At 43.7% G+C, this 27,959-nt stretch overlaps 1 protein-coding gene across 1 annotated transcript in view; it reads right to left on the reverse strand.

Moving 5' to 3' along the window:
• The window catches only part of LOC117524306 (tRNA wybutosine-synthesizing protein 2/3/4-like), a 38,965-nt gene extending 15,312 nt beyond the window's left edge, over nt 1-23,653 (reverse strand). The window contains exons 1-2 of the mRNA XM_034186071.1: nt 23,571-23,653; nt 138-327 (exon numbers count right to left, since the gene is read on the reverse strand). Coding sequence (XP_034041962.1) covers nt 138-306 — 169 coding nt within the window. The 5' untranslated portion in view covers nt 307-327; nt 23,571-23,653. The remainder of the gene's footprint in view (nt 1-137; nt 328-23,570) is intronic.
• Nucleotides 23,654-27,959: the final 4,306 nt, after the last annotated feature.

The raw sequence follows: 27,959 nt of genomic DNA on the forward strand, positions 1-27,959 counted from the left end.
AAAAAACCCAACACCACCACTGAAAGTGTTTTAAAATAATTACAATCATGTTTTAGATTTATCTCCATGAATGGAATTTTTCCTTACTGCCTATCAGATAAAATACACAAAACATTGTGCTTGCAAGCAGTCCTCACCCACACTGTATTTCCAGAAATCCCTCAGACTGCTGGTCTGCCTGCCTCCCAGGATATAGACACTTCCACTGTAGCTACAGCAGGCGTGCTTGAAGCGGTCGCATGGAGACTGTAGGCTCTGGGGGAGCTGAGTCCACAAACAGGAACTAATCTGACTCATATCTGGCATCCTCTGTCACTGAACCACTTTCTAAAACAGAGACATCAACACATTAAAAAAAAAGTTGATAAATAAAGGTAATACATCTGTCATAGCAGTACTGCTTGAGTAGGTATGGTCAGTTTCTTAGGAAATGAAAAGTTACAGCATGAACGCAGACAAAACTAATTTAGTTTTTAATAAATGGGATAACTCATACCAAACCAAGAAGTCTTCTGAGAGCAAATACACTCGCCAGGCCACTTTATTAGGTACATCTGTTCAATTGCTTCTTAACACAAATAGCTAATCAGCCATTCACATGGCGGCAACTCAATGCATTTAGGCATCTAGACGTGGTGAACAAGATTTTCTCAAGTTCAAACCGAGCATCAGAATGGGGAAGAAAGGTGATTTAAGTGACTTTGAACATGGCGTGGTTCTTGGTGTCAGACGGGCTGGTCTGAGTATTTCAGAAACTGTTGATCTACTGGGATTATTACGCAGAACAACCTCTAGTGTTTACAGAGGATGTGTTGTATGTCACCCTGGTACCTACTCCTCTGCTCTCCCTCTCTCTTTCCAGATGGCATCCCTTGTGGAGCTGATGAGCACACCTGCCTGCAATCAACCTGTCTCCATATAAACCCTGGTTCAACAGCTCATCAGTGCCAGAAACTCAGTGTTCACAACCTGTGACACCACCCTCCATCAGCTCCAGGGAGCCACCTGAACCTCAGACTACCACCACCTCATCTCTCCTTGGATCTCCACCTGCACACCTGGTCTCATCGGGCTGCGGCCTCCTGCTTCCACCACAACGGGCGCCGGGTCTCCACTATCCAGACCTCCTTATCAGTATACACTGTCTGCAGCATTTTACCTTGTACGCATTCCTGTACAATAAATCTGGTTTCCTTCATCTGTTGTTTTTGGGTCACAATGATAACAGGAGTTTCTGGCCAACATCATGGACTTCACACAGTCAGACCAACTCCAACAAGTCCTTTCCACCCAGGGCGCCTTCCTGGGTCAGCAGCAACAACAACAACTCGTGGCACTGTCAGATGACATCCAGGATCTCACCCAGCAGGTTTCTCACACACACACACACACCACTCTGTCCTCACTAACAGTAAAAGCCGATAAGCTTACCTTGGTCACACCTCCTGCTCCGGTTCCCACTCCAGTTCAGCTCTTGCAGGCCTCCACATCCCCCCAATCTAGTCCCCGAACCATTTATCTGACATCCAGAACCTTATTCCGGTGATGTCAATACATGCTCTTCCTTCCTCATACAGTGTTCTTTTGTTTTCTCCCAGCATCCTTCCCAGTATTCCTCCGATCTCAGCAAAACATATTACGTCATCAACCTGCTCCGGGGGGAGGCTCTCAAGTGGGTTACCGCCCTCTGGAGCAGGGATTCACCTCTGCTCCACTCATTTTCACTTTTTTCCTGAGAGTTCCATTTAGTTTTTGATCATTCCCAACGTCATTCCGTTTCCCAACAACTGTTGTCCCTGAGGCAGAAGCAGCAGAGCGCCATGGAGTATGCAGTCGACTTCCGGGTTCTCGGCTGGGATTTCACGGTGCTGCAAACTGTCTTCATTAACGGGCTATCAGAGTATTAAAAGATGAGTTGGCAGTCTGAGATGAGCCGGAGCCTCTAGATAAATTAATTTCATTAGCCATCCATACTGACAACCAGTTGACGGAATGTCGGCGGGAGAAAAGCCGGAGTACTGCCGCTTGGACCCCTCCATGGTCCGGACCGGGTCATTCTCGCCTGAGCTCCACTGTTGTGTCCATCCCCAGACCTCCAGCTCCCCCTGCTGACGAGCCCATGCAGCTCAGCAGGGCCAAATTATCACCCCAGGAGCACCAACAGAGACTGGAAGCTGGGAATGATTATATTGTGCTGCCACTGGCCACATCCACAGTTTCTGCCCCGTACGACCAAAAACCATTGCCCATCCTTAGACTCCGTGCTATGGGTGAGCCAGATAACATTCACGGGTGTTCAATCCAGAGCATGCTTTTGTTTAATGTCCATTCTTTATCTATCCTGGTACTAACTGACACTGGGGCTGAAGGGAATTTTCTGGATCACAAGATTGTAGCCAATTTTTGCATTCCAGTGGTAGCACTTGACACGCCCCTCTCAGTGCATGCTTTAGACGGCACTCCCCTTTCAGCTATAACATACCAAACTGAACCAGTCACTTTAGTGGTGTCAGGGAACCACCAGGAGGTGATCCAATTCTTTGTGTTTTCCTCCACATCCCCCCTGGTTTTAGGTCATCCCTGGTTAGTGAAACACAATACCCGGATTGACTGGCCGACCGGGACAGTCACACAGTAGAGCGAGGTCTGCCACCATGAGTGTCTTTAATCGTCCATACCACCCAGTGTTATAGTTAAAGAGAAGGTCGCTTCACCCCTTGATTTGTCTGTAGTTCCCGCAGAGGATCACGATCTTGCAGAGGTGTTCAGCAAGGATCGTGCTCCGTCACTTCTGTTGTGTGGGCCGCCAGAAGAGGAGGTACTGCTGGCCCACCACCAGAGGGCGCCCTGCCTGAAGTGCGGGCTTCAGGCACGAGAGGGCGCTGCCGCCACGGACACAGCCGGGAGTGACAGCTGTTACTCATTACTTCCTGACAGCTGTCACTCATTCTTCATCACCTCACTCCATAAAACCCAGACGTCATCTCCACCTCATCGCCGAGATATCGTACTTCATTGAAGGTAATATCCTCAGCCGTTTTGTGTTACAATATATCTGTATATTGTGAGTGTTTGCAGGAGTACCGGTTCCTCTATCTGTGGAAGCTGAGTGAGTGCAGGACGGCACTCTTTTCCCCTGAGGAATCACTGCGGTACTCATCACATATTGAGTGAGAGGTGGAGGTGGCATTCCCACCGTTGTTGTTACTGGGTGTACACACACCCACACTTGACTGTCTTTGTTCTCGCCAGCAGTACCAGATCCGACAGTCGGAGACGGTGATCACCTGGGAATTCGGGACTTGGCGGCTCCAGTATTCACCAGGTTCGGTGGTGGCAGAAATCGTGTGGTTCCGGCCCTTCTCAGGACAGACGTCTTCTATCCTCGAGCCTGCCCACACGTCACCTTTGTAATTTGACTGTAATCATATTCTGAGATTGTCTGTATATTCGTTGTGCACATTTCACAACATTAAATTGTTACTTTTTGGCTCATCTATTGACCGTTCATTTGCGCCCCCTGTTGTGGGTCCGTGTCACTACACTTTCACAACAACTTCCTCCACACCGACCCTATGAATGCGTCATTGACTTGCTTCCAGGTGTGAAGTATCCGGTCAGTGGGCTCTACAACCTGTCATGCCCAGAACGTGAGGCAATGGAGACCTATATCCGGGACTCCTTGTCTGCTGGGCTCATACAGCACTCTCCATCCCGCTGGGAGCAGGCTTCTTCTTTGATGGGAAGAAGGATGGTACCCTGCGCCCCTGCATCGATTTCTGGGGGCTGAACACCTTAATGGTCAGCAACCGGTACCCACTCTCCCCCACTGGATTCTGCGTTCAGCCCCCTGCAGGGGGCTTCTATCTTTTCCAAATTGGATCTTAGGAACACTTATCATCTGGTCCGGATGAGGGAGGATGATGAGTGTAAGACTGCTTTCAACACACCTCTTGGGCATTTTGAATATCTTGTCATGCCCTTCAGACTCACAAATGCTCCCGCCACCTTCCATCTCTTGTCAGTGATGTCCTTCGGAACTTTCTCAACCGGTTTGTTTTTGTCTACCTGGATGATATCCTCATCTTTTCACCCAATCTCAGTGAACATATCAGGCATGTGCACCTAGTAAGCAGGCAGTTGTTGGAGAACTGGTTGTTTGTGAAGGACCAGAAATGTGAATTCTACCAGTCTATCATTTCCTTTCTTGGTTTCATTATTTGTCCCAACTCTATCAAGTCCAATCCCAGTAAAATCACCGCCGTTACTCAGTGGCCGGTTTTTTGGTTTTGCCAACTTTTATCGTAAATTCTTCCGGAACTTCAGTCTGGTTGTCTTGCCACTCACAGCTCTCACTTCCCAGCAGGATACTTTTCAGTGGTCCACTCCAGCTGACAAAGCCTTCCAAGACCTCAAACACTGGTTTTCCACGGCCCCAATCCTACTCCAACTTGATCAGGACCACCAATTTGTAGTGGAGATTGATGCCTCCAATTCCGGTATCTTAGCGGTCCTGTCTCAGCGGGCAGCTGCAGATGACAAACTCCATCCACGCGCCTTCTTTCCCTGCCGGCTGACCCTTGCAGAGAGAAACTATGATTTTGGGAACCAGGACCTCCTGGCAGTCAAGGAGGCTCTGAGTGAGTGGAGACACTGACTGGAGGGAGTCACAGTCCAGTTCACTGTCTGGACTGATCACAAAACCTTGAATACATCAAAACAGCTAAACAACAACTCACGTCAGTCCAGGTGGTCTCTGTTTTTCGGATGCTTCAATTTCAACCTCACCTACCAACCAGGAACCAAGAATAGAAAACCCGACACCTTATCCCGCCAGTTCGACCTCTCGGATCCTCCCTCCACATTGGACCCTATCCTGCCCCGTTACATGGTCGTTGGAGACCTTACCTGGCATGTTGAGAGAGTCGTCTGGGAGGCTTTGGACAGATATCAGGATCCTGGAGGAGGACCTCCCAGGCAGCTTTTCTTTCCACCAGAAGCCCGATCGGAAGTCCTCACCTTCTGTCATACCTCCAAGCTCGCCTGCCATCCTGTAGTCTCCCGAACCCTAGACCTGATACGTTGTCACTTCTGGTGGCCCTCAGTCCAGGCGGATGTGCGCACCTATGTTCAAGCCTGCACCATCTGTGCCAGGGGCAAGTCTCTCCATCGTCCTCCTACTGAGCTTCTTCACCCGCTTCCCACGCCGAGCCGCCCCTGGTCCCACGTTTACCTGGACTTCATTACGGGATTGCCTCCATCCCAGAATAACACTGCGGTCCTCATGGTCATGGATCCGTTTTCCAAGGCGGCACACTTTGTGGCTCTGCCAGCCCTACCCTCGGCCGAGGAGACTGCTGACCTCCTGGTCCACCATGTGGTGCGGTTGCATGGCATACCTTCGGACATGGTGTTGGACCAGGGACCCCAATTCAGCTCTCAGGTCTGGAGGAGCTTCTGCTCGGTGCTTGGGGCCTTGGTCAGTCTCTCCTCAGGATACCACCCGCAGAGCAAAGGTCAGGCAGAATGGGCTAATCAAGACCTGGACTCCACCCTGAGGTGTGTCTCGTCTTCCCACGCAACCAAATAGAGCACCCACCTTCCCTGGGTTGAGTATGCTCACAATTCTCAGATCTCCTCTGCAACTGGATTTTCTGAGTTCAAAGTCTCACTGATATCAAACTCCTTTGTTCCCTCTGCAAGAAGCTGGCATTGCTATGCCTTCTGTTCAGGCCCACCTCAGGCATTGCCGTCGGGTGTGGAGGACTGCCCGTTCCGCCCTCCTGCAGGCTAAGGAGAGGATGGAATGTCATGTCAACTGTCACCATCTACTAGCCCGGGCAGGAGGTGTGACTTCACATCACGGGACATTCCTCTGCAGAGGTCTCCCAAGCTCGCTCCTCGATTTAGTGGGCCGTTGTGGTTGACCGGGTGATTAACCCGACCTCTGTGCGACTCAGTCTGCCTCGTCTTCCATGTGTCTCACCTCAAGCCTGTCAGTTCCAGTCCACTGTGTCCTCCTGCTCTGCCTCCTCCTCCTGCCCAGATAATCGACGGTCACCCGGCCTGAACAGTCAACAGCATCCAATAGCTGGTGGACTGGGAGGGCTATGGGCCTGAAGAATGCTCCTGGGTCAAGCGGAGCCTCATATTGGACCCGGTGAGGGGGGAGGGGTACTGCTCTCTCTCTCTCTCTCTCTCTCTCTCTCGTGGAGCTGATGAGCTCCTGCAGTCTATTTCTGCAGCATTTTACCTTGTACTCATTCCTGTACAATAAATCTGGTTTCCTTCATCCGTTCAGCCTCCCTGGTTTGGAGTCCAATTCTGGTTTTTGAGTCACGACCATAACAGGATGGTCCAAAAAAGAGAAGATATCCAGTGAGTGGCAGCTGTGTGGACAAAAATGCCTTGATGATGTCAGAGGAGGATGGGAAGACTGGTTGAATGGGCAACTGCGTGATGTTATCATGTCAATAAGGACCAACATCTCTGAGGAAAGTTTCCAACACCTTGTTGAATCTCTGCCACAAAGTATTAAGGCAGTTCTGAAAAAAAAGGGGGGGGGCAACTGGTACTAGCAAGGTGTTCCTAATAAAGTGGCCAGTGAGTGTACCATCAAGACTGATGTACATATTCTCACCACAGATTCTATAAAGACCAATCTAAAGGAGAAGAAAAACAAGATACTTTTTTCCACATGTGTTAACATGGGTTTACTTAAATTTGGCTTGTAGGATAACAAATTAGGCTTGAAACAAGTCTCACAAGCTCACAGAGACAGAGACAGATAGACAGACAGATAGATAGATAGCAGGTTTGCATCTGGAGAATAAAGCCACAACTCCTTCGGCTGCTCCCTTGTTTGCACTTGGGGTCGCCACAGCAAATCCAAGGTGGATCTGCATGTTGAACTGGCACAAGTTTTACGCCGGATGCCCTTCCTGACGTAACTCCACATTACCTGGAGAAATGTGGCAGGGGTGGGATTTGAACCCGGAACCTTCTGAACTGAAACCAAGTGCATTAACCACTTGGCCACCACCCCTGCTAGGAGAATAAAGCTACAACCCCTGACAATAATTATGGAACCACCGGCCTCGGAGGATGTTCATTCAGTTGTTTAATTTTGTAGAAAAAAGCAGATCACAGACATGACACAAAACTAAAGTCATTTAAAAAAAAATAAATAAATAAATAAAAAAAATAAATAAATATATATATATATATATATATATATATATATATATATATAATGTTGGATCAGGTCAATTTGTTGACCCCAGAGAAGAATCTTTTCACATAATTTGTCATAACAAAGACCTTTCAAGGATCTGCAGGAACCCTGGTTAGTGGAATTAAAGTGCTTCATACCTTCTCAGGTTGAGAATTTAAATGTACAGACAATTATGAAAAAAATAATAAAAAAAAAAACGGGGGAAAAAACCTGTTAAACTGAAACATCTGAAATGTTCATAGTGCTGACCAAAGGGTTTGCGCACTTGCTTCCAAAATAGAAGTGTACCAGTTCAAGACCACCAGTGCCCATTCTCCATGCAACACAGAGCTGCATCAGGAAGAATATTCAGCTTAAAACTTGTGCCAAGCCAACATGCAGATCCATATCAGGTCAACATGCACAATTACCTCAATTATGAAGAAGCTGAAAGAACTTACTTTTGCTGAAATCCTCAAAGTTTCATCAATTCCTGAGTTAAACTGACTACGAAATATAGTAAAGACAACTGAATCTAATATGACCACCAGAATGAAGAACACAAAACATGCTAACCTACTGAAAAAGCCAGATCTCTTGGAATGAGCCCGAAGGTGGACTCTATACAGCTTAGAAATGATTCTTTCAGGTCTGACAAAACTGCATGGACACTTTTTTTATTTTGCAATACTTTGATGGTAGCCGTTGAATTTGAGCAATGTGAAGCAATATTTCAGCTTTCACCGAACTGCCTTATGTTGCAATGCTTCAATACTGGCTACAATTTTCTGTTTCTTTGCAGCCACTTTTGTGGATTCAGAGCTTCTAATCAACTTGATGTGCGGCATCTGGATGAGGGCACACCCCTTGCACCCTTGTTGCATTAAACTGAAAAACATCCCATTATTTTTGCAGCTTTGTCTCCACTGACACAACTGTTTCCTGTACATATGCTGCAGAATTATTACAGCCGCTGCTCAATGAGTAGGGCAGGCACAGAGACCAGCTGGCCTCTGGTCTCTGTGACATGTGTGAAGAAGTCACACAGGACATAAATATTCTATTAATACTGTTGATGAAAATGAATATATATTAATTTGGATGTCAACATCTTACTGGCGGCAGCCTGACAGGAGCGCAACATTAAGAACTCCTGATGTCCATTTTAATTAAAGAAGTGTCAGAGTTTTAAAAACAAAAGACATCACAATCTCAGATTCACTCCACAGCTAAAAGGTAAAGAGCAGACTTTCACCTCCATCTTCAATATATCTTGTACTGCATTTGATTTTTTTTCATTAAACACTCAGCATCTGCAGTTGTTCCCATCAGTGCAGTTAGGTTTCAACAGGTGTCAGGCTTCAGAATCTGAGATTTCATCCACAGATTTTGACTCATTAGGAAAAAAGCAGAAGCATAGTTACTGTGCAACACATGAATGGGGGTTACTAACTGCTGCCCCGTGGGCCACATTAGACCCAGCCTCCTATTGTGTGCACATACTTTACCAGGGTGTCTGAACTTAAATTTTGAAGAAAAAGTGGCTAGGATCTGTTCGTGATAACTGGGAGGTATTCATATAAATAAAATTTTGCTTATACACCAAAATATTGTTTGGACCCGTACAATTGGTGCTGTAGCAGTTAGGGATGCCGAAACTGAGTTATCGATGTCACTGGGTATTCTTTAATATGAAAAAAACTTGTGTATTTTAAGAGGACATAAATAATGAGAATGTCACTAAACTTTAATATCATAATTTATGGACTACAGAGCGCACCTGAATATTAGCCACACCCCATCAATTTAAAAAAAAAAGAAATTGTACATAAATAGGTCACACTTGTCTATAAGCCGCGGGTCTCCACGTTGTAACATGACATATTTACACAGAAACATGTTAGACAGAAATAGGGATGGGTATTGATAAGATTTTATCAATATCAATACCATTATCGCTTCCGCTTATTGATCCGATTCCTTATTGATTCCCTTATTGATACCTCTTGTGAATTTTCTGTGTGCTAAAAGTAGGCTTTACAGGTTTTCTACAACCCCTGGCAAAAATTATGGAATCACCGGCCTCAGAGGATGTTCATTCAGTTGTTTAATTTTGTAGAAAAAAAGCAGATCACAGACATGACACAAAACTAAAGTCATTTCAAATGGCAACTTTCTGGCTTTAAGAAACACTATAAGAAATCAGGAAAAAAAAATTGTGGCAGTCAGTAACGGTTACTTTTTTAGACCAAGCAGAGGGAAAAAAATATGGAATCAATCAATTCTGAGGAAAAAATTATGGAATCATGAAAAACAAAAGAACGCTCCAACACATCACTAGTATTTTGTTGCACCACCTCTGGCTTTTATAACAGCTTGCAGTCTCTGAGGCATGGACTTAATGAGTGACAAACAGTACTCTTCATCAATCTGGCTCCAACTTTCTCTAATTGCTGTTGCCAGATCAGCTTTACAGGTTGGAGCCTTGTCATGGACCATTTTCTTTAACTTCCATCAAAGATTTTCAATTGGATTAAGATCCGGACTATTTGCAGGCCATGACATTGACCCCATCTGTCTTTTTGCAAGGAATGTTTTCACAGTTTTTGCTCTATGGCAAGATGCATTATCATCTTGAAAAATGATTTTATCATCCCCAAACATCCTTTCTATTGATGGGATAAGAAAAGTGTCCAAAATATCAACGTAAACTTATGCATTTATTGATGATGTAATGACAGCCATCTCTCCAGTGCCTTTACCTGACATGCAGCCCCATATTATCAATGACTGTGAAAATTTACATCTCTTCTTCAGGCAGTCATCTTTATAAATCTCATTGGAACGGCACCAAACAAAAGTTCCAGCATCATCACCCTGCCCAATGCAGATTCAAGATTAATCACTGAATATGACTTTCATCCAGTCATCCACAGTCCACGATTGCTTTTCCTTAGCCCACTGTAACCTTGTTTTTTTCTGTTTAGGTGTTAATGATTCCCAAATCATTGAGAATCACTGGTCTGGTTTTGGAACCACAGAATCTCGTCTCTGCTGTTTGTGGACGATATGGTTTTGTTGGCTTCGTCAAATCAGGACCTTCAGCGTGCACTGGGGTGGTTTGCAGCCGAGTATGAAGCGTCCGGGATGAAAATCAGAATCTGTACCTGTGCTGCTCCACAGCCTGTCCAGTGGATTTTTATTTTATTTTTTACCACTGTTGTCGTGCGTTACCTGTGCTGCTCCACAGCCTGTCCAGTGGATTTTGATTTTGATTTTATTTTTTTTGGGCGCTGTTGTCGTGCGTTACCTGTGCTGCTCCACAGCCTGTCCAGTGGATTTTTATTTAGCGCTGTTGTCGTGCGTTACCTGTGCTGCTCCACAGCCTGTCTAGTGGATTTTTATTTTGTTTTAGCACTGTTGTCGTGCGTTGCCTGTGCTGCTCCACAGCCTGTCCAGTGGATTTTTATTTTATTTTTTAGCACTGTTGTTGTGCGTTACCTGTGCTGCTCCACAGCCTGTCCAGTGGATTTTTATTTTTATTTTATTTTTTAGAACTGTTGTTGTGCGTTACCTGTGCTGCTCCACAGCCTGTCTAGTGGATTTTTATTTTATTTTAGCACTGTTGTCGTGCGTTACCTGTGCTGCTCCACAGCCTGTCTAGTGGATTTTTATTTTGTTTTAGCACTGTTGTCGTGCGTTGCCTGTGCTGCTCCACAGCCTGTCCAGTGGATTTTGATTTTATTTTTTTTGGCACTGTTGTCGTGTGTTACCTGTGCTGCTCCACAGCCTGTCTAGTGGATTTTTATTTTATTTTTACCACTGTTGTCGTGTGTTACCTGTGCTGCTCCGCAGCCTGTCCAGTGGATTTTTATTTTATTATTTTATTTTATTTATTTATTTATTTATTTTTTATCACTGTTGTCGTGCGTTACCTGTGCTGCTCCACAGCCTGTCCAGTGGATTTTTATTTATTTTTTAGCACTGTTGTCGTGCGTTACCTGTGCTGCTCCACAGCCTGTCCAGTGGATTTTTATTTTATTTTTTACCACTGTTGTCGTGCGTTACCTGTGCTGCTCCACAGCCTGTCCAGTGGATTTTGATTTTGATTTTATTTTTTTGGGCGCTGTTGTCGTGCGTTACCTGTGCTGCTCCACAGCCTGTCCAGTGGATTTTTATTTAGCGCTGTTGTCGTGCGTTACCTGTGCTGCTCCACAGCCTGTCTAGTGGATTTTTATTTTGTTTTAGCACTGTTGTCGTGCGTTGCCTGTGCTGCTCCACAGCCTGTCCAGTGGATTTTTATTTTGTTTTAGCACTGTTGTCGTGCGTTACCTGTGCTGCTCCACAGCCTGTCTAGTGGATTTCTATTTTGTTTTAGCACTGTTGTCGTGCGTTACCTGTGCTGCTCCACAGCCTGTCTAGTGGATTTTTATTTTGTTTTAGCACTGTTGTCGTGCGTTGCCTGTGCTGCTCCACAGCCTGTCCAGTGGATTTTTATTTTATTTTATTTTTAGCACTGTTGTTGTGCGTTACCTGTGCTGCTCCACAGCCTGTCTAGTGGATTTTTATTTTATTTTAGCACTGTTGTCGTGCGTTACCTGTGCTGCTCCACAGCCTGTCTAGTGGATTTTTATTTTGTTTTAGCACTGTTGTCGTGCGTTGCCTGTGCTGCTCCACAGCCTGTCCAGTGGATTTTTATTTTTATTTTATTTTATTTTTTAGCACTGTTGTTGTGCGTTACCTGTGCTGCTCCACAGCCTGTCTAGTGGATTTTTATTTTATTTTAGCACTGTTGTCGTGCGTTACCTGTGCTGCTCCACAGCCTGTCTAGTGTCGGATTCCCTGTTTGGGAATACGCTAGCTTAGCGTAGCTACTAGCTCTTAGCCGTTTTAGCATGGCGGCTTCTCCTGTCTCTCCCGTACTTTTCTGCTCTGGGTGTGAAATGTTTAGTTATTCCTCGGCCTCTTTTAGCAGTAACGGTACATGTAATAAGTGCAGCTTATTCGTAGCTTTGGAGGCCAGGCTGGGCGAATTGGAGGCTCGGCTCCGCACCGTGGAAAATTCTACAGCTAGCCAGGCCCCTGTAGTCGGTGCGGACCAAGGTAGCTTAGCCGCCGTTAGTTCCCCCCTGGCAGACCCCGTGCAGTCGGGAAGGCAGGCTGACTGGGTGACTGTGAGGAGGAAGCGTAGCCCTAAACAGAAGCCCCGTGTACACCGTCAACCCGTTCACATCTCTAACCGTTTTTCCCCACTCGACGATACACTCGCCGAGGATCAAACTCTGGTTATTGGCGACTCTGTTTTGAGAAATGTGAAGTTAGCGACACCAGCAACCATTGTCAATTGTCTTCCGGGGGCCAGAGCAGGCGACATCGAAGGACATTTGAAATTGCTGGCTAAGGCTAAGCGTAAATTTGGTAAGATTGTAATTCACGTCGGCAGTAATGACACTCGGTTACGCCAATCGGAGGTCACTAAAATTAACATTGAATCGGTGTGTAACTTTGCAAAAACAATGTCGGACTCTGTTGTTTTCTCTGGGCCCCTCCCCAATCAGACCGGGAGTGACATGTTTAGCCGCATGTTCTCCTTGAATTGCTGGCTGTCTGAGTGGTGTCCAAAAAATGAGGTGGGCTTCATTGATAATTGGCAAAGCTTCTGGGGAAAACCTGGTCTTGTTAGGAGAGACGGCATCCATCCCACTTTAGAGGGAGCAGCTCTCATTTCTAGAAATCTGGCCAATTTTTTGGGATCCTCCAAACTGTGACTGTCTAGCGTTGGGACCAGGAGGCAGAGCTGTGGTCTTATACACCTCTCTGCAGCTTCTCTCCCCCTGCCATCCCCCTATTACCCCATCCCCGTAGAGACGGTGCCTGCTCCCAGGCCACCAATAACTAGCAAAAATCTATTTAAGCATAAAAATTCAAAAAGAAAAAATAATATAGCACCTTCAATTGCACCACAGACTAAAACAGTTAAATGTGGTCTATTAAACATTAGGTCTCTTTCTTCTAAGTCCCTGTTGGTAAATGATATAATAATTGATCAACGTATTGATTTATTCTGCCTAACAGAAACTTGGTTACAGCAGGATGAATATGTTAGTTTAAATGAGTCAACACCCCCGAGTCACACTAACTGTCAGAATGCTCGTAGCACGGGCCGGGGCGGAGGATTAGCAGCAATCTTCCATTCCAGCTTATTAATTAATCAAAAACCTAGACAGAGCTTTAATTCATTTGAAAGCTTGTCTCTTAGTCTTGTCCATCCAAATTGGAAGTCCCAAAAACCAGTTTTATTATTATCTATCGTCCACCTGGTCGTTACTGTGAGTTTCTCTGTGAATTTTCAGACCTTTTGTCTGACTTAGTGCTTAGCTCAGATAAGATAATTATAGTGGGCGATTTTAACATCCACACAGATGCTGAGAATGACAGCCTCAACACTGCATTTAATCTATTATTAGACTCTATCGGCTTTGCTCAAAAAGTAAATGAGTCCACCCACCACTTTAATCATATTTTAGATCTTGTTCTGACTTATGGTATGGAAATAGAAGACTATTAGACTATTAGAGAAAAAATTACTCATAACCATCCCAAAGATGTATCGTTATCTTTGGCTGCTTTCAGTGATGCCGGTATTTGGTTAGACTCTTTCTCTCCGATTGTTCTGTCTGAGTTATTTTCATTAGTTACTTCATCCAAACCATCAACATGCTTATTAGACCCCATTCCTGCCAGGCTGCTCAAGGAAGTCCTACCATTATTTAATGCTTCAATCTTAAATATGATCAATCTATCTTTGTTAGTTGGTTATGTACCACAGGCCTTTAAGGTGGCAGTAATTAAACCATTACTTAAAAAGCCATCACTTGACCCAGCTATCTTAGCTAATTATAGGCCAATCTCCAACCTTCCTTTTCTCTCAAAGATTCTTGAGAGGGTAGTTGTAAAACAGCTAACTGATCACCTGCAGAGGAATGGTCTATTTGAAGAGTTTCAGTCAGGTTTTAGAATTCATCATAGTACAGAAACAGCATTAGTGAAGGTTACAAATGATCTTCTTATGGCTTCGGACAGTGGACTTATCTCTGTGCTTGTTCTGTTGGACCTCAGTGCTGCTTTTGATACTGTTGACCATAAAATTTTATTACAGAGATTAGAGCATGTCATAGGTATTAAAGGCATTGCGCTGCGGTGGTTTGAATCATATTTGTCTAATAGATTACAGTTTGTTCATGTAAATGGGGAATCTTCTTCACAGACTAAAGTTAATTATGGAGTTCCACAAGGTTCTGTGCTAGGACCAATTTTATTCACTTTATACATGCTTCCCTTGGGCAGTATTATTAGACGGTATTGCTTAAATTTTCATTGTTACGCAGATGATACCCAGCTTTATCTATCCATGAAGCCAGAGGATACGCACCAATTAGCTAAACTGCAGGATTGTCTTACAGACATAAAGACATGGATGACCTCTAATTTCCTGCTTTTAAACTCAGATAAAACTGAAGTTATTGTACTTGGCCCCACAAATCTTAGAAGCATGGTGTCTAACCAGATCGTTACTCTGGATGGCATTTCCCTGATCTCTAGTAATACTGTGAGAAATCTTGGAGTTATTTTTGATCAGGATATGTCATTCAAAGCGCATATTAAACAAATATGTAGGACTGCCTTTTTGCATTTACGCAATATCTCTAAAATCAGAAAGGTCTTGTCTCAGAGTGATGCTGAAAAACTAATTCATGCATTTGTTTCCTCTAGGCTGGACTATTGTAATTCATTATTATCAGGTTGTCCTAAAAGTTCCCTAAAAAGCCTTCAGTTGGTTCAGAATGCTGCAGCTAGAGTACTGACGGGGACTAGAAGGAGAGAGCATATCTCACCCGTGTTGGCCTCCCTTCATTGGCTTCCTGTTAATGCTAGAATAGAATTTAAAATTCTTCTTCTTACTTATAAGGTTTTGAATAATCAGGTCCCATCTTATCTTAGGGACCTCATAGTACCATATTACCCCATTAGAGCGCTTCGCTCTCAGACTGCGGGCTTACTTGTAGTTCCTAGGGTTTGTAAGAGTAGAATGGGAGGCAGAGCCTTCAGCTTTCAGGCTCCTCTCCTGTGGAACCAGCTCCCAATTCAGATCAGGGAGACAGATACCCTCTCTACTTTTAAGATTAGGCTTAAAACTTTCCTTTTCGCTAAGGCTTATAGTTAGGGCTGGATCGGGTGACCCTGGACCATCCCTTGGTTATGTTGCTTTAGACGTAGACTGTGTTTCATAATTATTGTATGGCCTTGCCTTGCAATGTGGAGCACCTTGGGGCAACTGTTTGTTGTGATTTGGCGCTATACAAGAAAAAAGTTGATTGATTGATTGAAAATCAGCACCTCCAAATCCGAGGCCATGGTTCTCGACCGGAAAAAGGTGCTTTGCCCTCTTCAGGTCGGTGGAGTGTTCTTGCCTCAAGTGGAGGAATTTAAGTATCTCGGGGTCTTGTTCACAAGTGAGGGACGGATGGAGCGTGAGATCGATAGACAGATCGGTGCAGCATCTGCAGTGATGCGGTCGCTGTATCGGACCGTCGTGGTGAAGAGAGAGCTGAGTAGGGGGGCAAAGCTCTCGATTTACCGATCGATCTACGTTCCGATCCTCACCTATGGTCATGAGATTGGGCTCATGACCGAAAGAACGAGCTCATGAGTACAAGCAGCCGAGATGAGTTTCCTCCGCAGGGTGGCTGGGCGCTCCCTTAGAGACAGGGTGAGGAGCTTGGTCACTTGGGAGGAGCTCGGAGTCGAGCCGCTGCTCCTCCACGTCGAAAGGAGTCAGTTGAGGTGGCTCGGGCATCTTTTCCGAATGCCCCCTGGACGCCATGCTGGAGAGGTGTTCCGGGCATGTTCCATTGGGAGGAGGCTCCGGGGAAGACCCAGGACACGCTGGAGGGACTACATCTCTCGGATGGCTTGGGAACACCTTGGGGTTCTCCCGGAGGAGCTGGGGGAGGTGTATGTGGATCGGGAGGTCTGGGCAGCTTTGCTTGAGCTGCTGCCCCCGCGACCCGACTCCGGATAAAGTGGAAGAAAATGGATGGATGGATGGTTTTAATGATGGCTTTCGTTTAGCTTTTCTGTATGTAAATCCCATTTCCTTTAGGCGGTTTCTTACAGTTCGGTCACAGACATTGACTCCAGTTTCCTCCCATTTGTTCCTCATTTGTTTTGTTGTGCATTTTCGATTTTTGAGACATACTGCTTTAAGTCTTCTGTCTTGACGCTTTGATGTCTTCCTTGGTCTACCAGTATGTTTGCCTTTAACAACCTTCCCATGTTGTTTGTATTTGGTCCAGAGTTTAGACAGCTGACTGTGAACAACCAACATCTTTTGCAACACTGCGTGATGATTTACCCTCTTAAGAGTTTGATAATCCTCTCCTTTGTTTCAACTGACATCTCTCGTGTTGGAGCCATGATTCATGTCAGTCCACTTGGTGCAACAGCTCTCCAAGGTGTGATCACTCCTTTTTAGATGCAGACTAATGAGCAGATCTGATTTGATGCAGGTGTTATTTTTGGGGATGAAAATTTACAGGGTGATTCCATAATTAATTCCTCAGAATTGAGTGAGTCCATATTTTTTTTCCCTCTGCTTGGTCTAAAAAAGTAACCGTTATTGACTGCCACAATTTTTTTTTCTTGATTTCTTAGTGTTTCTTAAAGCCAGAAAGTTGCCATTTGAAATGACTTTAGTTTTGTGTCATGTCTGTGATCTGCTTTTTTTCTACAAAATTAAACAACTGAATGAACATCCTCTGAGGCCGGTGATTCCATAATTTTTGCCAGGGGTTGTATGTCAACATTTTATTGAGTCTTAAAGTAAATAAATATGAAATTGGTCACTGGATCCTTAAACTCTGGACATAATAAACTCTACATGATCCATCCTTGATTTCTGTACATGAATAGAAATAAACAAAATCTGTAGTTTTTGTCAAAAGCATTTCCTTTCAGACATTATTGGCATGAATGTCTTTCCATACATCTGAGCTCAGCTCAGCTGGCTGTGCTGCACGTCAGGATGTAATTCATAAAGAATGCAGGACGTCTCTTTTTGGGAGGAAAAAAAAGTTTTAGTCTATTGTACTTTATTGTCTGTATTACAGTGTTTGGAAAGAGGTATCATTTTATTTAAAGCGGTAATTCGTTTTGAAGTTATTAATTCTGACCAGACTGTCTCGGCAGAGAGCCGCGCAGCGTTTGGAGCTGTGCCAATGGAACGGAGGACGATTCTCGTTTCTTGACTGCAACAAGAGTCCCAGTTAGTGACTTTAATCCACACAAAAGTGACTCACGATTGACATATTTTAATGGCTTTGAGAGGGGTAAAGAAGCACACTTGCCGCTTCTGAAGAGCAGCGAATCAAAGAACCACCGAGCCAGCGGATTGAAGCATTGCTTCATTGGTTCACGCTTCAAAGCGATGCTGCACTGCAGAAGCAGTTCATTACAAGCTGCTGCAGGGTCTGTAATCAATGTAGAGGAATGATCATTTTCTCGACCAACACCCTTAAAAACAACGGCCGCTCTCAAAGACAGGTAAGGGAATCATTAAGCAAAAAGGCTATTGATGTCGGTGGATCGAATCATTTCTTAATGATACCCGAAAAGAACCGGCTCTCGATACCCAACCCGAGACAGAAAGATTTTTTAACTTTAATTAAATACGTACTGTAAATGCTTTTTTCCCTTAAGTGTTACACATAAATATTGATGCACACATCATCCAGCGCACACACACACACAATGTCCCTGCTCCACACAGAGAACTGAGTCATTTTAACTTTTTTCATTTCTAACTTTCATCGTGTACAGGCAGGATCGGATGGAGTCTGTGGTAAGTGAGACGTTAATGAGGCGCTATGACTTTTTCGACTTGTTGCACCAAGACAGAGAACCGGTTTGAAAGGGTGGGGGGAGAAGGCTCCGCTCCACTAACTGATCTGATGGCGCAGGAGAGGGACTTTTCTTCACTAAGATGAAAGGGTAAGACTCTATATTTACACTGTGTGTGAATTTACACCGCATGAGGAGTGCAGCTTTCAGGAAATCAACTGACGTATATAAGTAGTTTACAGACCAGAAATTATGGTAATAATAAAAGTGTAATGGAGGCATCGCGGTAAGACATAAGAGACTTTATTGTCATTGTAATAAACTCTGTTGGTGACGAGTTGGTAGCAGCAATGATTAAATATAAAAATAAAATAAAATAAATAAAAATAAAATATGAGGTGCATAAAACAACAACAACGGACATCTTATGTTATTTACAATGTAAAGTGAGATGCCAAAATTGCACTGCCCACAGCTTTTTAAAATACGGTAGCTTAGCTAGTAGTTAGCACTGCTGCCTCACAGCAAGAAGGTCAGGGGATCGCATCCTGCCTTTGTGTACTTTGCATGTTCGCCCCGTGTTTATGAGGGTTCCCTCCAGGTACTCTGACGTAAATTGACCGTAGGTCTGTTTGTCCATCTATACACTCACTGGCTACTTTATGAGGTGCATCTGTTCAATTGTTTGTTAACACAAATAGCTTATCAGCCAATCACATGGCAGCAACGCAATGCATTTAGGCATCGAGACGTGGTGAAGACAACTCACTGAAGTTCAAACCAAGCATAAGAATGGGGAAGAATGGGGATTTAAGTGACTTTGAATGAGTATTTCAAAAACTGCTGATCTACTGGGATTTTCACACACAACCATCTCTAGGGTTTACAGAGGATGGTCCAAAAAAGAGAAGATATCCAGTGAGTGGTAGCTATCATGCCAATATGGATCAACATCTCCGAGGAATTTAGAATCTAGGCCACAAAGAATTAAGGCCATTCAGAGGGCAAAAGGGGTTCCAATAGGTACCAGCAAGGTGTACCTAATAAAGTGGTTGGTGAGTGTATGTGGCCCTGTGACAGACTAGCATCTTGTCCAGGGTGTACCCTGCCTCACTCCCTGCGACCGCTGGGATAGACTCCAACAGCCCTCCTGCAACCCGTGACTGGAGCAAGCGAGACACAGAAAATGAATGAATGAATGAACAAAAATGTAAGGGAATCTCCTTTCATGTTAAGGTCCCTTTCACACAACTTTGAGATGTCAGGTGATGTAGCCGATACAAATCAAAGTAACTCTGCAATTGTGTCATTTGCTACTGGTGCATCGTCGAGACAGTTTCTACACATTCCTTCACATTTCTACATTTTCTTCATGCCTAATGGATCCAGAAGAGGTGGTGCCTCCAGCCAAGCCTCAGACGTTGGCCAGCGAAGGCTGCGAGAGGCAAACAGAGCTGTAACACGCACTGGAGGAGGTTATGTAGCAGTAGCAGAGCATAACTCTTACCGCTGTTTTAACATGAATGGCAAACATTTTAAGACAGGCTAATTGTCAAAGTGTGAATGGGCCATAAGGTTAGTGAACCCATTGACTGAATCATCATCAACAATGGGTAGAATGTATGAACTGGCGGTAATGCCAAAAATTTTCAGCTGCACTACAAATTACTCAGAGAAAACTCAAAACACCAGTCCCACTCCTATGCAATATTTGAAACCCCTTCAAAGCACCTGTTTCAAACGCTATTCCGCAGTCTACGTGAAAAGGAACGCATCACATGTTGTGCTGCCACCTGCTGGACAACGGAGGAATTTGCAACCATAAAAAATGAATATCTCAAACCAACAGCTCATGGTCTGTGATAGCATGTACACTGCTTGCTTCTCTTATTTATTTCAAAGAGGAAAAATAGTACTAAAGTAATTACACAATTTCTGTAGTTGTCAGTCACCAAGAATGAATGGCTTATGTTGGTGTAACTGCCAATTGACTCGCTTTACTATTAACATTAACAAAGCTAATATTAAAATAGATAACCCATGAAGTCGGACAGCTGGTGTCGTGGTCTGATTCCCCCCCCCCCACCCCCATCTGATCGGTCCCCCTATCTTGACTGCGCATGCGTCATTTCAGAGTGTCAGCAGCAATTAGCCGATTATCACTTCATTTTTGCTTAAAACTCCACTTTAGGATGATTTAAGAGGTTTTACTTTGGTTTTCTGAGTAATCACATTATTCCCTTTGATCAGTTTGGGTGCCGTGCCGGTCGGTCACCCCATCTTTTTTTATGAAATAATGCTGAATTTATGTAGAAATGATTGTTGTACAAAAGCTTCAGATATCTATCGCTGAGATAAATAATGACTGGAGTGCAAATTTTGAAATTCGGTTGTTAAGCTCTGACGTAACGCATCACGTGATAAATCTGTTTCCGGTGCCAAAGACCTGCAAGTTTACAATTAAAGTTACGTCTGTGTGATCCTTTTAAGGACCTACAGTTTAAGTTTAGTTTGTGTTTACAGTGTGCGCAAACCTCCATCCCTCCCTTCTCCGCCTCCATCTCTGTTAACCGCATTCGTCTGTTTCTAAGGTAAGAACCCTTAATAAAACGTTTTTCTTTTACTTTATACATTTTATTATGCACAGGTAAAATATATATGTCTGTTAATAAAAAAATACATTTTTCATAATTTAGAGTGATTTGGGGATGTTTTACAAGGCTGGAATGGATTAAAATTATTTTAATTATTTTCAACGGGGGAAATTAATTTGAAATATGAGCAGATTAGCTTAGGAGCTTAGTCACGGAACAACTTAAACTCATAAATCAAGGTTCCACTCTACTACTAAAATGTAATTTTTTATGCTTTTCATCACGTAAATAAGAGACTGCATCCATGAGACCCTGAAAACTTGCCAAAACAAATATTACCAATGATCCGTGTCTGCTACGTTTAACCTGCGTGGAATTTAACCCTCTGGGGCCGACGCCGTCATATACGATGGCTAAGACCAAGCTTTACTAAATTATAAATAACTTTTTAATGATATGAGATAGAAACTGACTTTTTTTGCTGACAAGTTAACGCTGCGAACTTTCGAGCCAGCCATCAGCCATCTTTGTACTCCTCATAGAAGCTGTGTGATGACGTGCGCAATGTGAGTGTCCAATCAGAATTGGTTCACCGTCACATGGGTTTCCAAAGTCCAATCGTAAGGCAGATTCACCTCATGTAAAAAGCCAAAGATCGTTTTCAGGAGTGATATGTTACTAGTTGGCCTGTTTGAATAGCCCCCTGGGTGCTCCAATGAGTACATACTATTGGGTTCCAAATGTGCCCTGCGCCATTACGCACAGCGATCACTGAAAGCATACGGAGCAGACAGAGAGCCTCTGATGACAATCTCACGTGCTCAAACAAAGAGTGTGTAACTATCAGGATTGCTCCACTAGTTTGCATGTGAATGTTACTGGATAACTCTATTGCTTTTACCATGAAGACAAAAAACGCATAGACCATTTTGTATATATTGTTTAAAATGTGCATTTGTGTTTATTGTTTGAACTTTTTTGTTGTACATTTCACACAAGACCTCAAATTACCTTTATAAAGTGTCAAAACAGTTGTTTATTATAGTTTGCTGTGTTTTGAATAAATGTGCGTGGAAAATTATTTTCCGCTTTACTTTTTCCTTCCTTATTTTTAATTGTAAACCTTTATTAGACTTATAAAACACAACAAAGGCATATATATTATGAAAGCACAGGTTGTCCAGGAAAAAAAAAAAAAAAAAATAACTTGATTGTGGGATGCAGGGAGAACTGTTAAGAGCAATAATAAAACATTTACGCCAGGCAAGTGAACTGTTCAAAAAATGCCCTCAGACCCCAGAGGGTTAATGCTGTTGTCCGTGTGCAGCGGTTTAAGTGCAGCCTGATCAGAGTGTCTCAGTGCCGTTCTCAATGTTAATGGCAGCGCGCCTTTTTTTGTTTGGACCCAGAAGTTGAAAATTACATGATGCGCTACGTAAGGATTAAACAACGAGAAGCCGTGCATTATACAGTTTGAATGCACGACGCGGAGTCTAAAACACCACGACGTGAAGTAGAGTCCATTCAAACCGTATAATGCACAGCTTCGAGTTGTTTAATCCGCTTATACCATGGTCCCACACAGTGAGCTAACACACAAATATTTATTGAAATTAACAGAACTTGATAAAAATGTGTGAGTATTTGGGGCTATTTTATACCAGTCTCAAGATATTTTGTCTCCGATGTGCTTACTGAGTCTGCGGGCTCGGTAAGCACTGCAGCGGCCCACTCACCCCCCACCCATTGTGTGGAGCTAGTCAACTCTGGCAATGGGTCCAGAAACTACGCTCGCTGTTTTGATGCGGAGCGCTCCGGATAGAACCGTTCTCTTCTTTCCCATCTTCAGTCTTGTCCAGTTCGTCCGATGTTAAATCTTTACACCGTTGCTTTTGCTGTTCTTCTCGTTTGCTCTCCACCTCTTTCCATTCCTCAAATGTTTTATTTAGGCCAAAAATATTAAAATTCACTTGGAAATCCATGTTTTATTGCATTTCTGTCATTCACCTGTCAAAACACAGCTGATCTCCACCAACTGATTTGCGCATTGCTGTGGTGACGACCAGAGCGGAGTGATTATAACAGTGACTTAACTCGCCGAACTACGTGTGCGTATACACGAAAATAATGCATGCCAGTTAGACATGGAATTCTCACTGACCATGGTATAAATCACACTTAACAACCGGATAAGGTGATAATTTGTTAATTAATTTGTTAATGGATGCAGACTCTGAAATGAGCATGCGCAGTGAAGGCAGGGGGACCGATCAGACCGCGACACCGAAACATTGGTCTTGTGACCTGCATAGCAACGCCTCTCCATTTTTTTTTTTTTTTAGTGGATGAAAACATCTAACTTCTGTGTTTTGTCGAGTGATGTCGGAGTTGTGTCGCTGGCTGTACAATTAAACAAACAAAAAAAGACCATAAAGCAACTGACATTTTTTTCTGCTAAGCACAAAACAATACTGTCACCTGTTTTAAATAACTTTCTCGTCAAACAAACGCAGCGCAACGCAAGTTTAATCAGTACAACTCAGATTTCACGAGTGTAGAATAACTTCAGTAGTGTCTTACTTTGCTACTTCAACATCGCAAACGTCACAAATAACTTATGTGTCTACAGCCACAGAACAGAAAACGGTGTAACGGAAAGTACTAATAACGGTAAAGTTGAAACACAAACAGGAAACGAACTTTTACTCAGCACCTTTTATCAATTGTAACGTTGCTAAAGAGCGAACAAAAACGAAACACGGCTTCTGCTTCTCTGCTAAATTACAAAGGCGCTATTATACTGTGTGACAGACATATCACGTTTGAGAAAAATGAAGTAAACTTTTTTTTTTTTTTTTACTTACAGGAAACAGCAGCTGTCCGCTCTTTGCTGCTTTTGGATGCCGTCTGGAACTGACTTGTGTTGCGTTTACAGTCGCCTCGTAAAAGGCACAACTGGGTGGAACCACATATTTCAACCGTGGAAAATTCCCAAAACGGTCTATGAGGAGCTCATTGAGTAATCGAGGGGATGTGGGGAGAAAACGCACATTTCTGATTTTTGTACTTCTGAAAAAAAATGAGCTTGCATTCATGAGCAAACGTCCACAATAATAGTATTCATAAGTGTTCAGAAAATAAATTGAACAATAAATAAATAAATTGTAACATTTTATTCATGGAGAAAAAAGTGACATAAGAACAACTTGTTGCTGTATGAAAATACAATAATTGTGCACTCACTCATCTTCAACCACTGACTTCATTTAAGGGTCACAGGGAGGCTGGAGTCCATCACAGCAGTCATAGGGCATGAGGCAGAATACGCCCTGAACAGGACGCCGGTCTATCACAAGACCACATATAGTCCATGGGTCCAAGCAGGTTTTCGGTACTACTTAAGGGGAATAAAATGACACTTAGAATCCAGCCTCAGTGTATCATGGCCTACACAAAAATGTATGATAGCCATCCCCAGGGTGATAGCTGTAGCCAGGTAGGGGTCAATGAAGAATTACACAGAGGTCAAACCTTAAAAAATGCTCTAATCCTGTTGAAAACTATATCACATTACTTGTCTGATCATAAAAATTCCAAAAAGGTATAGCTTGGACTATCTATGATGGAATGTTCTGTAGTTATGGGGTCAAAACAGCAAAAATGGTGACAAAGGTCAATTTCAGTTTGTACAGGGGTCAAATATTAAAGTTGCTCCAATTTCAGTAAAAAAATTATGCAAATTATTGTTTGGGTTCTAAAAAGGAATAGTTTGCACCATCTGTCATGCTTAGTTATCATGTTAAAGGGTAACATATGTCATAGAATCCAATGGATGTTGACCTCGTTTGACCTTTACTTTGGAGACAAAGCTTTCAACACAGTCAAAACTATTCCATTTATTGATCCTTTTATTTCATCCAATAATTTGCATCATTTTTTGCTGAAATTGGAGCAACTTTAACTTTTGACCCCTGTACAAACTGAAATTGACCTTTGTCACCATTTTTTCTGTTTTTACCCCATAACTCCAGAACATTCCATCAGAGATAGTCCAAACTATACCTTTTTGGAATTGTTATGATCAGACACATAATGTGATATAGTTTTCAATATGATTGGAGCATTTTTAAGGTTTGACCTCTGTGTAATTCTTCATTGACCCCAACCTGGCTATAGCTACCACCCTGGGATGGCTATCATACATTTCTGCGTAGGCCATGATACACTGAGGCTGGATTCTAAGTGTCGTTTTTTTTCCCCTTAAGTGGTACAGATTAGGTCAAAATTCATGACTGGCTACGTCACTTCCGGCGAAGTGGTAAATCCGAAGGTGAGAATTCGTATTTCCGCGACTGGCCGCCCGCTGAAAACAGGCTTGGGCTGTATTGATTGTCTGTTGAAATCAGCTGGTTTGGTTTTGTCTCTAGCTTGCTCCTAGCTGTCATTGCCTGGAACAATGCGATTTATACACCAAACTGACGTGAAATGAACGACTGTACATGAAATTGACTTTGAAAAGTGACCAAGTTACATGTATTTGTATTGAGTTCAGCAATGTTTTCAGCAGCCAAAAAATGGCCACCAGAGGGCGCTTGGGTAAAGCCCGTGCCTGCCTATAGAATAGGCTGTTTTATTTCTTTAAAGGCAGTGAATGGACAAAGCTTTCATGCTTAATGACATAATCACATGACACATCTTATGTCCAGAATTGTCAAAGTCTACTTTACAATACGTGTCACGAGTGGTAATTATCTTATGACTGACAAAAAAGCTCTGACCTTGTAGCTGCTTGGTCAACATGCTCTATAAATGTTAAGATTTTATGACATCATCTTATGAGAAAATAAATTGTCAACTGCTACATAAATAGATGTAAAGGTTCATGATCCTCAAAGAAGCTTCAGTCAAATATTTTATGTCAAATTGTGAAAATAGATTTCCATTTGGAGAATCACCAGTCATTGTTTTTGTTGCAAAGTGGCTTTTATGTGTCAAAACAAAGAAATAAAGGAGTACAAAATAAAAGCATAATAAATTGATTGAAATGATAGAACTCAAACTGTTAATTAGTTCAGCTAAAGGTGCAAAAACGTCACAAACAACACACAAAAATTTTTTTCATGATTTTCCTTCCCATACTGTTGATAAAACAAGAAAATGCATAAGTTATGTCATATATTGTACATCGAGGAAAAGTCACACAGTAACATAGAAAATGTCAATGAACTCACTGTAATTTGCTTTCATTAGGTCTGCTCACTTATTCCAGCTTGAAAAGTGGTAGAAATAATTATTGTGAAAAATGAATATCATTTACTAAAGCATATTTCAAGGTGTAAATTCAAACACTAACTGCTGTTTTCAAATATACACAGTAAGTACGTCCCTTCGGCTGTTATCTCGTTTTCACTCGAGGTCGCCACAGCACATCCAAAGTGGATCTGCGTGTTGATTTGGCACAAGTTTTAGGCCGGATGCCCTTCCTGACGCAACTCCACGTTACATGGAGAAATGTGGGAGGGGAGGGGTTTTCCATTTTCAAATATACACAATAAAATTAACAAATAAATTAATAATGGTGTGAATAAACAGACCTGTGCAAAGGTTTGAGGAACACAAATCAGTGGGTCAGTAAAAACAAAAACAAATCTAATTGTTGTGTGAGCCGCTGAAGAGGAGGTACTGCTGGCCCACCACCACAAGATGGTGCCCTGCTTGAAGTGCGGGCTTCAAGCACGAGAGGGCGTCGGAGCGACTGGGAGTGACAGCTGTCACTCATCATCCGTACCAGCTGTCACTCATCCACCACTCAACACCATCACCATAAAGGCCGGACTGCAACTCCACCTCCCCGCCGAGAAATCAGCTACCAAGCAAGGTAACCTTCTCTGCGTTTATATTGAGATTAAAATATTGTTCTGTGTGCAGCCGTGTTCCTGCGGGCTCTGTCGGAAGCTGGATTGGCGGACAGTGAGAGGGCGACGTTCTTCGCCTCTCACTCCATCCAGGAAAGAGACCAACAGGAGCTGCACGGGTGACATTGTTTCTGGAGGTGGAGGTTCTCCCTCCCGGAGGAACTACTCGGGACGATTACTGGGTGTGTCTTCACACACCCACCATTAACTGTTTCTGTTTCTGCCAGCAGTACCTGGTCTGACAGCTGGAGACAGTGGCCACCTGGGACTCGGGACTTGGCGGCTCCGGTGTTCTTTAGATCCGCTGGCGGTGGAAGCCGTGTGGGATCCAGCTCTTCTTTGGACAGACGTCTTCTATCCTCAAGCCTGCCCACACGTCACCTTGTATACGATTGACTGTACTCCTCTATTTGTTTTTGTCTGTATTCCGTTGTGCAATTCACAACATTAAATTGTTACTTTTTGGCTTATCCATTGTCCGTTCATTAACGCCCCCTGTTGTGGGTCCGTGTCACTACACCTTCCCAACAGGATTTCTCGGCCAGCGTCATGGATCCCGAGGGGCGTCAACCATCGCTTGAACAGCCAATGGAAGAGCGAGGTGAACAGGCATCAGCAGGAGGCGTGTTAGGTGAGCTGCAGCAAATCTTAACCGCTTTCACTGCTCGGTTGGACTTAGTCACTGAGCGGAATGTTATTCTCAATCGGAGGATGGAGGCTCTCACTGCCCAGGTGGAAGCGCAGGCTCAGGGCGCTGCTGCAGCACCTCCTCCTGCTGACCGGAGGCCTGAATCAGACATTCCACTGGTCGTTCAACGACCCCCCCCACCATCCCCTGAAGCTTGCATAAGCCCTCCGGAGCCGTACGGAGGCTGTGTCGAGACGTGCGCAGACTTCTTAATGCAGTGCTTGCTCATCTTTTCACAGCGTCCCGTCATGTACGAGTCAGACGCTTACGTAATAAATTTGCTTCGAGGAGAGGCATGCGCCTGGGCTACGGCGCTCTGGGAGCAGAATTCACGGCTCCTAATGACGTATACTGGGTTTGTGAGGGAGTTCAAACAGGTTTTTGATCACCCCCATAGAGGCAAATCTGCTTCTAACTTGCTGCTGTCAATCAGACAGGGGCGTCGGAGTGCAGCGGAGTACGCAGTCGACTTCCGCATCGCGGCAGCGAGGTCCGGCTGGAACAACGTTGCGCTCCGCGCTGCCTTCGTAAATGGACTGTCTCCGGTCCTGAAGGAGCATTTACTGGCTAAGGACGAACCGCGGGATTTCGATGGGCTTGTTGATCTGGTTATATGATTAGATAACCGATTAGAGGAACACCGTCGGGAG

Source organism: Thalassophryne amazonica, chromosome 14, assembly GCF_902500255.1.
Source record: "Thalassophryne amazonica chromosome 14, fThaAma1.1, whole genome shotgun sequence".
In the NCBI taxonomy this organism is placed as follows: Eukaryota; Metazoa; Chordata; class Actinopteri; order Batrachoidiformes; family Batrachoididae; genus Thalassophryne; species Thalassophryne amazonica.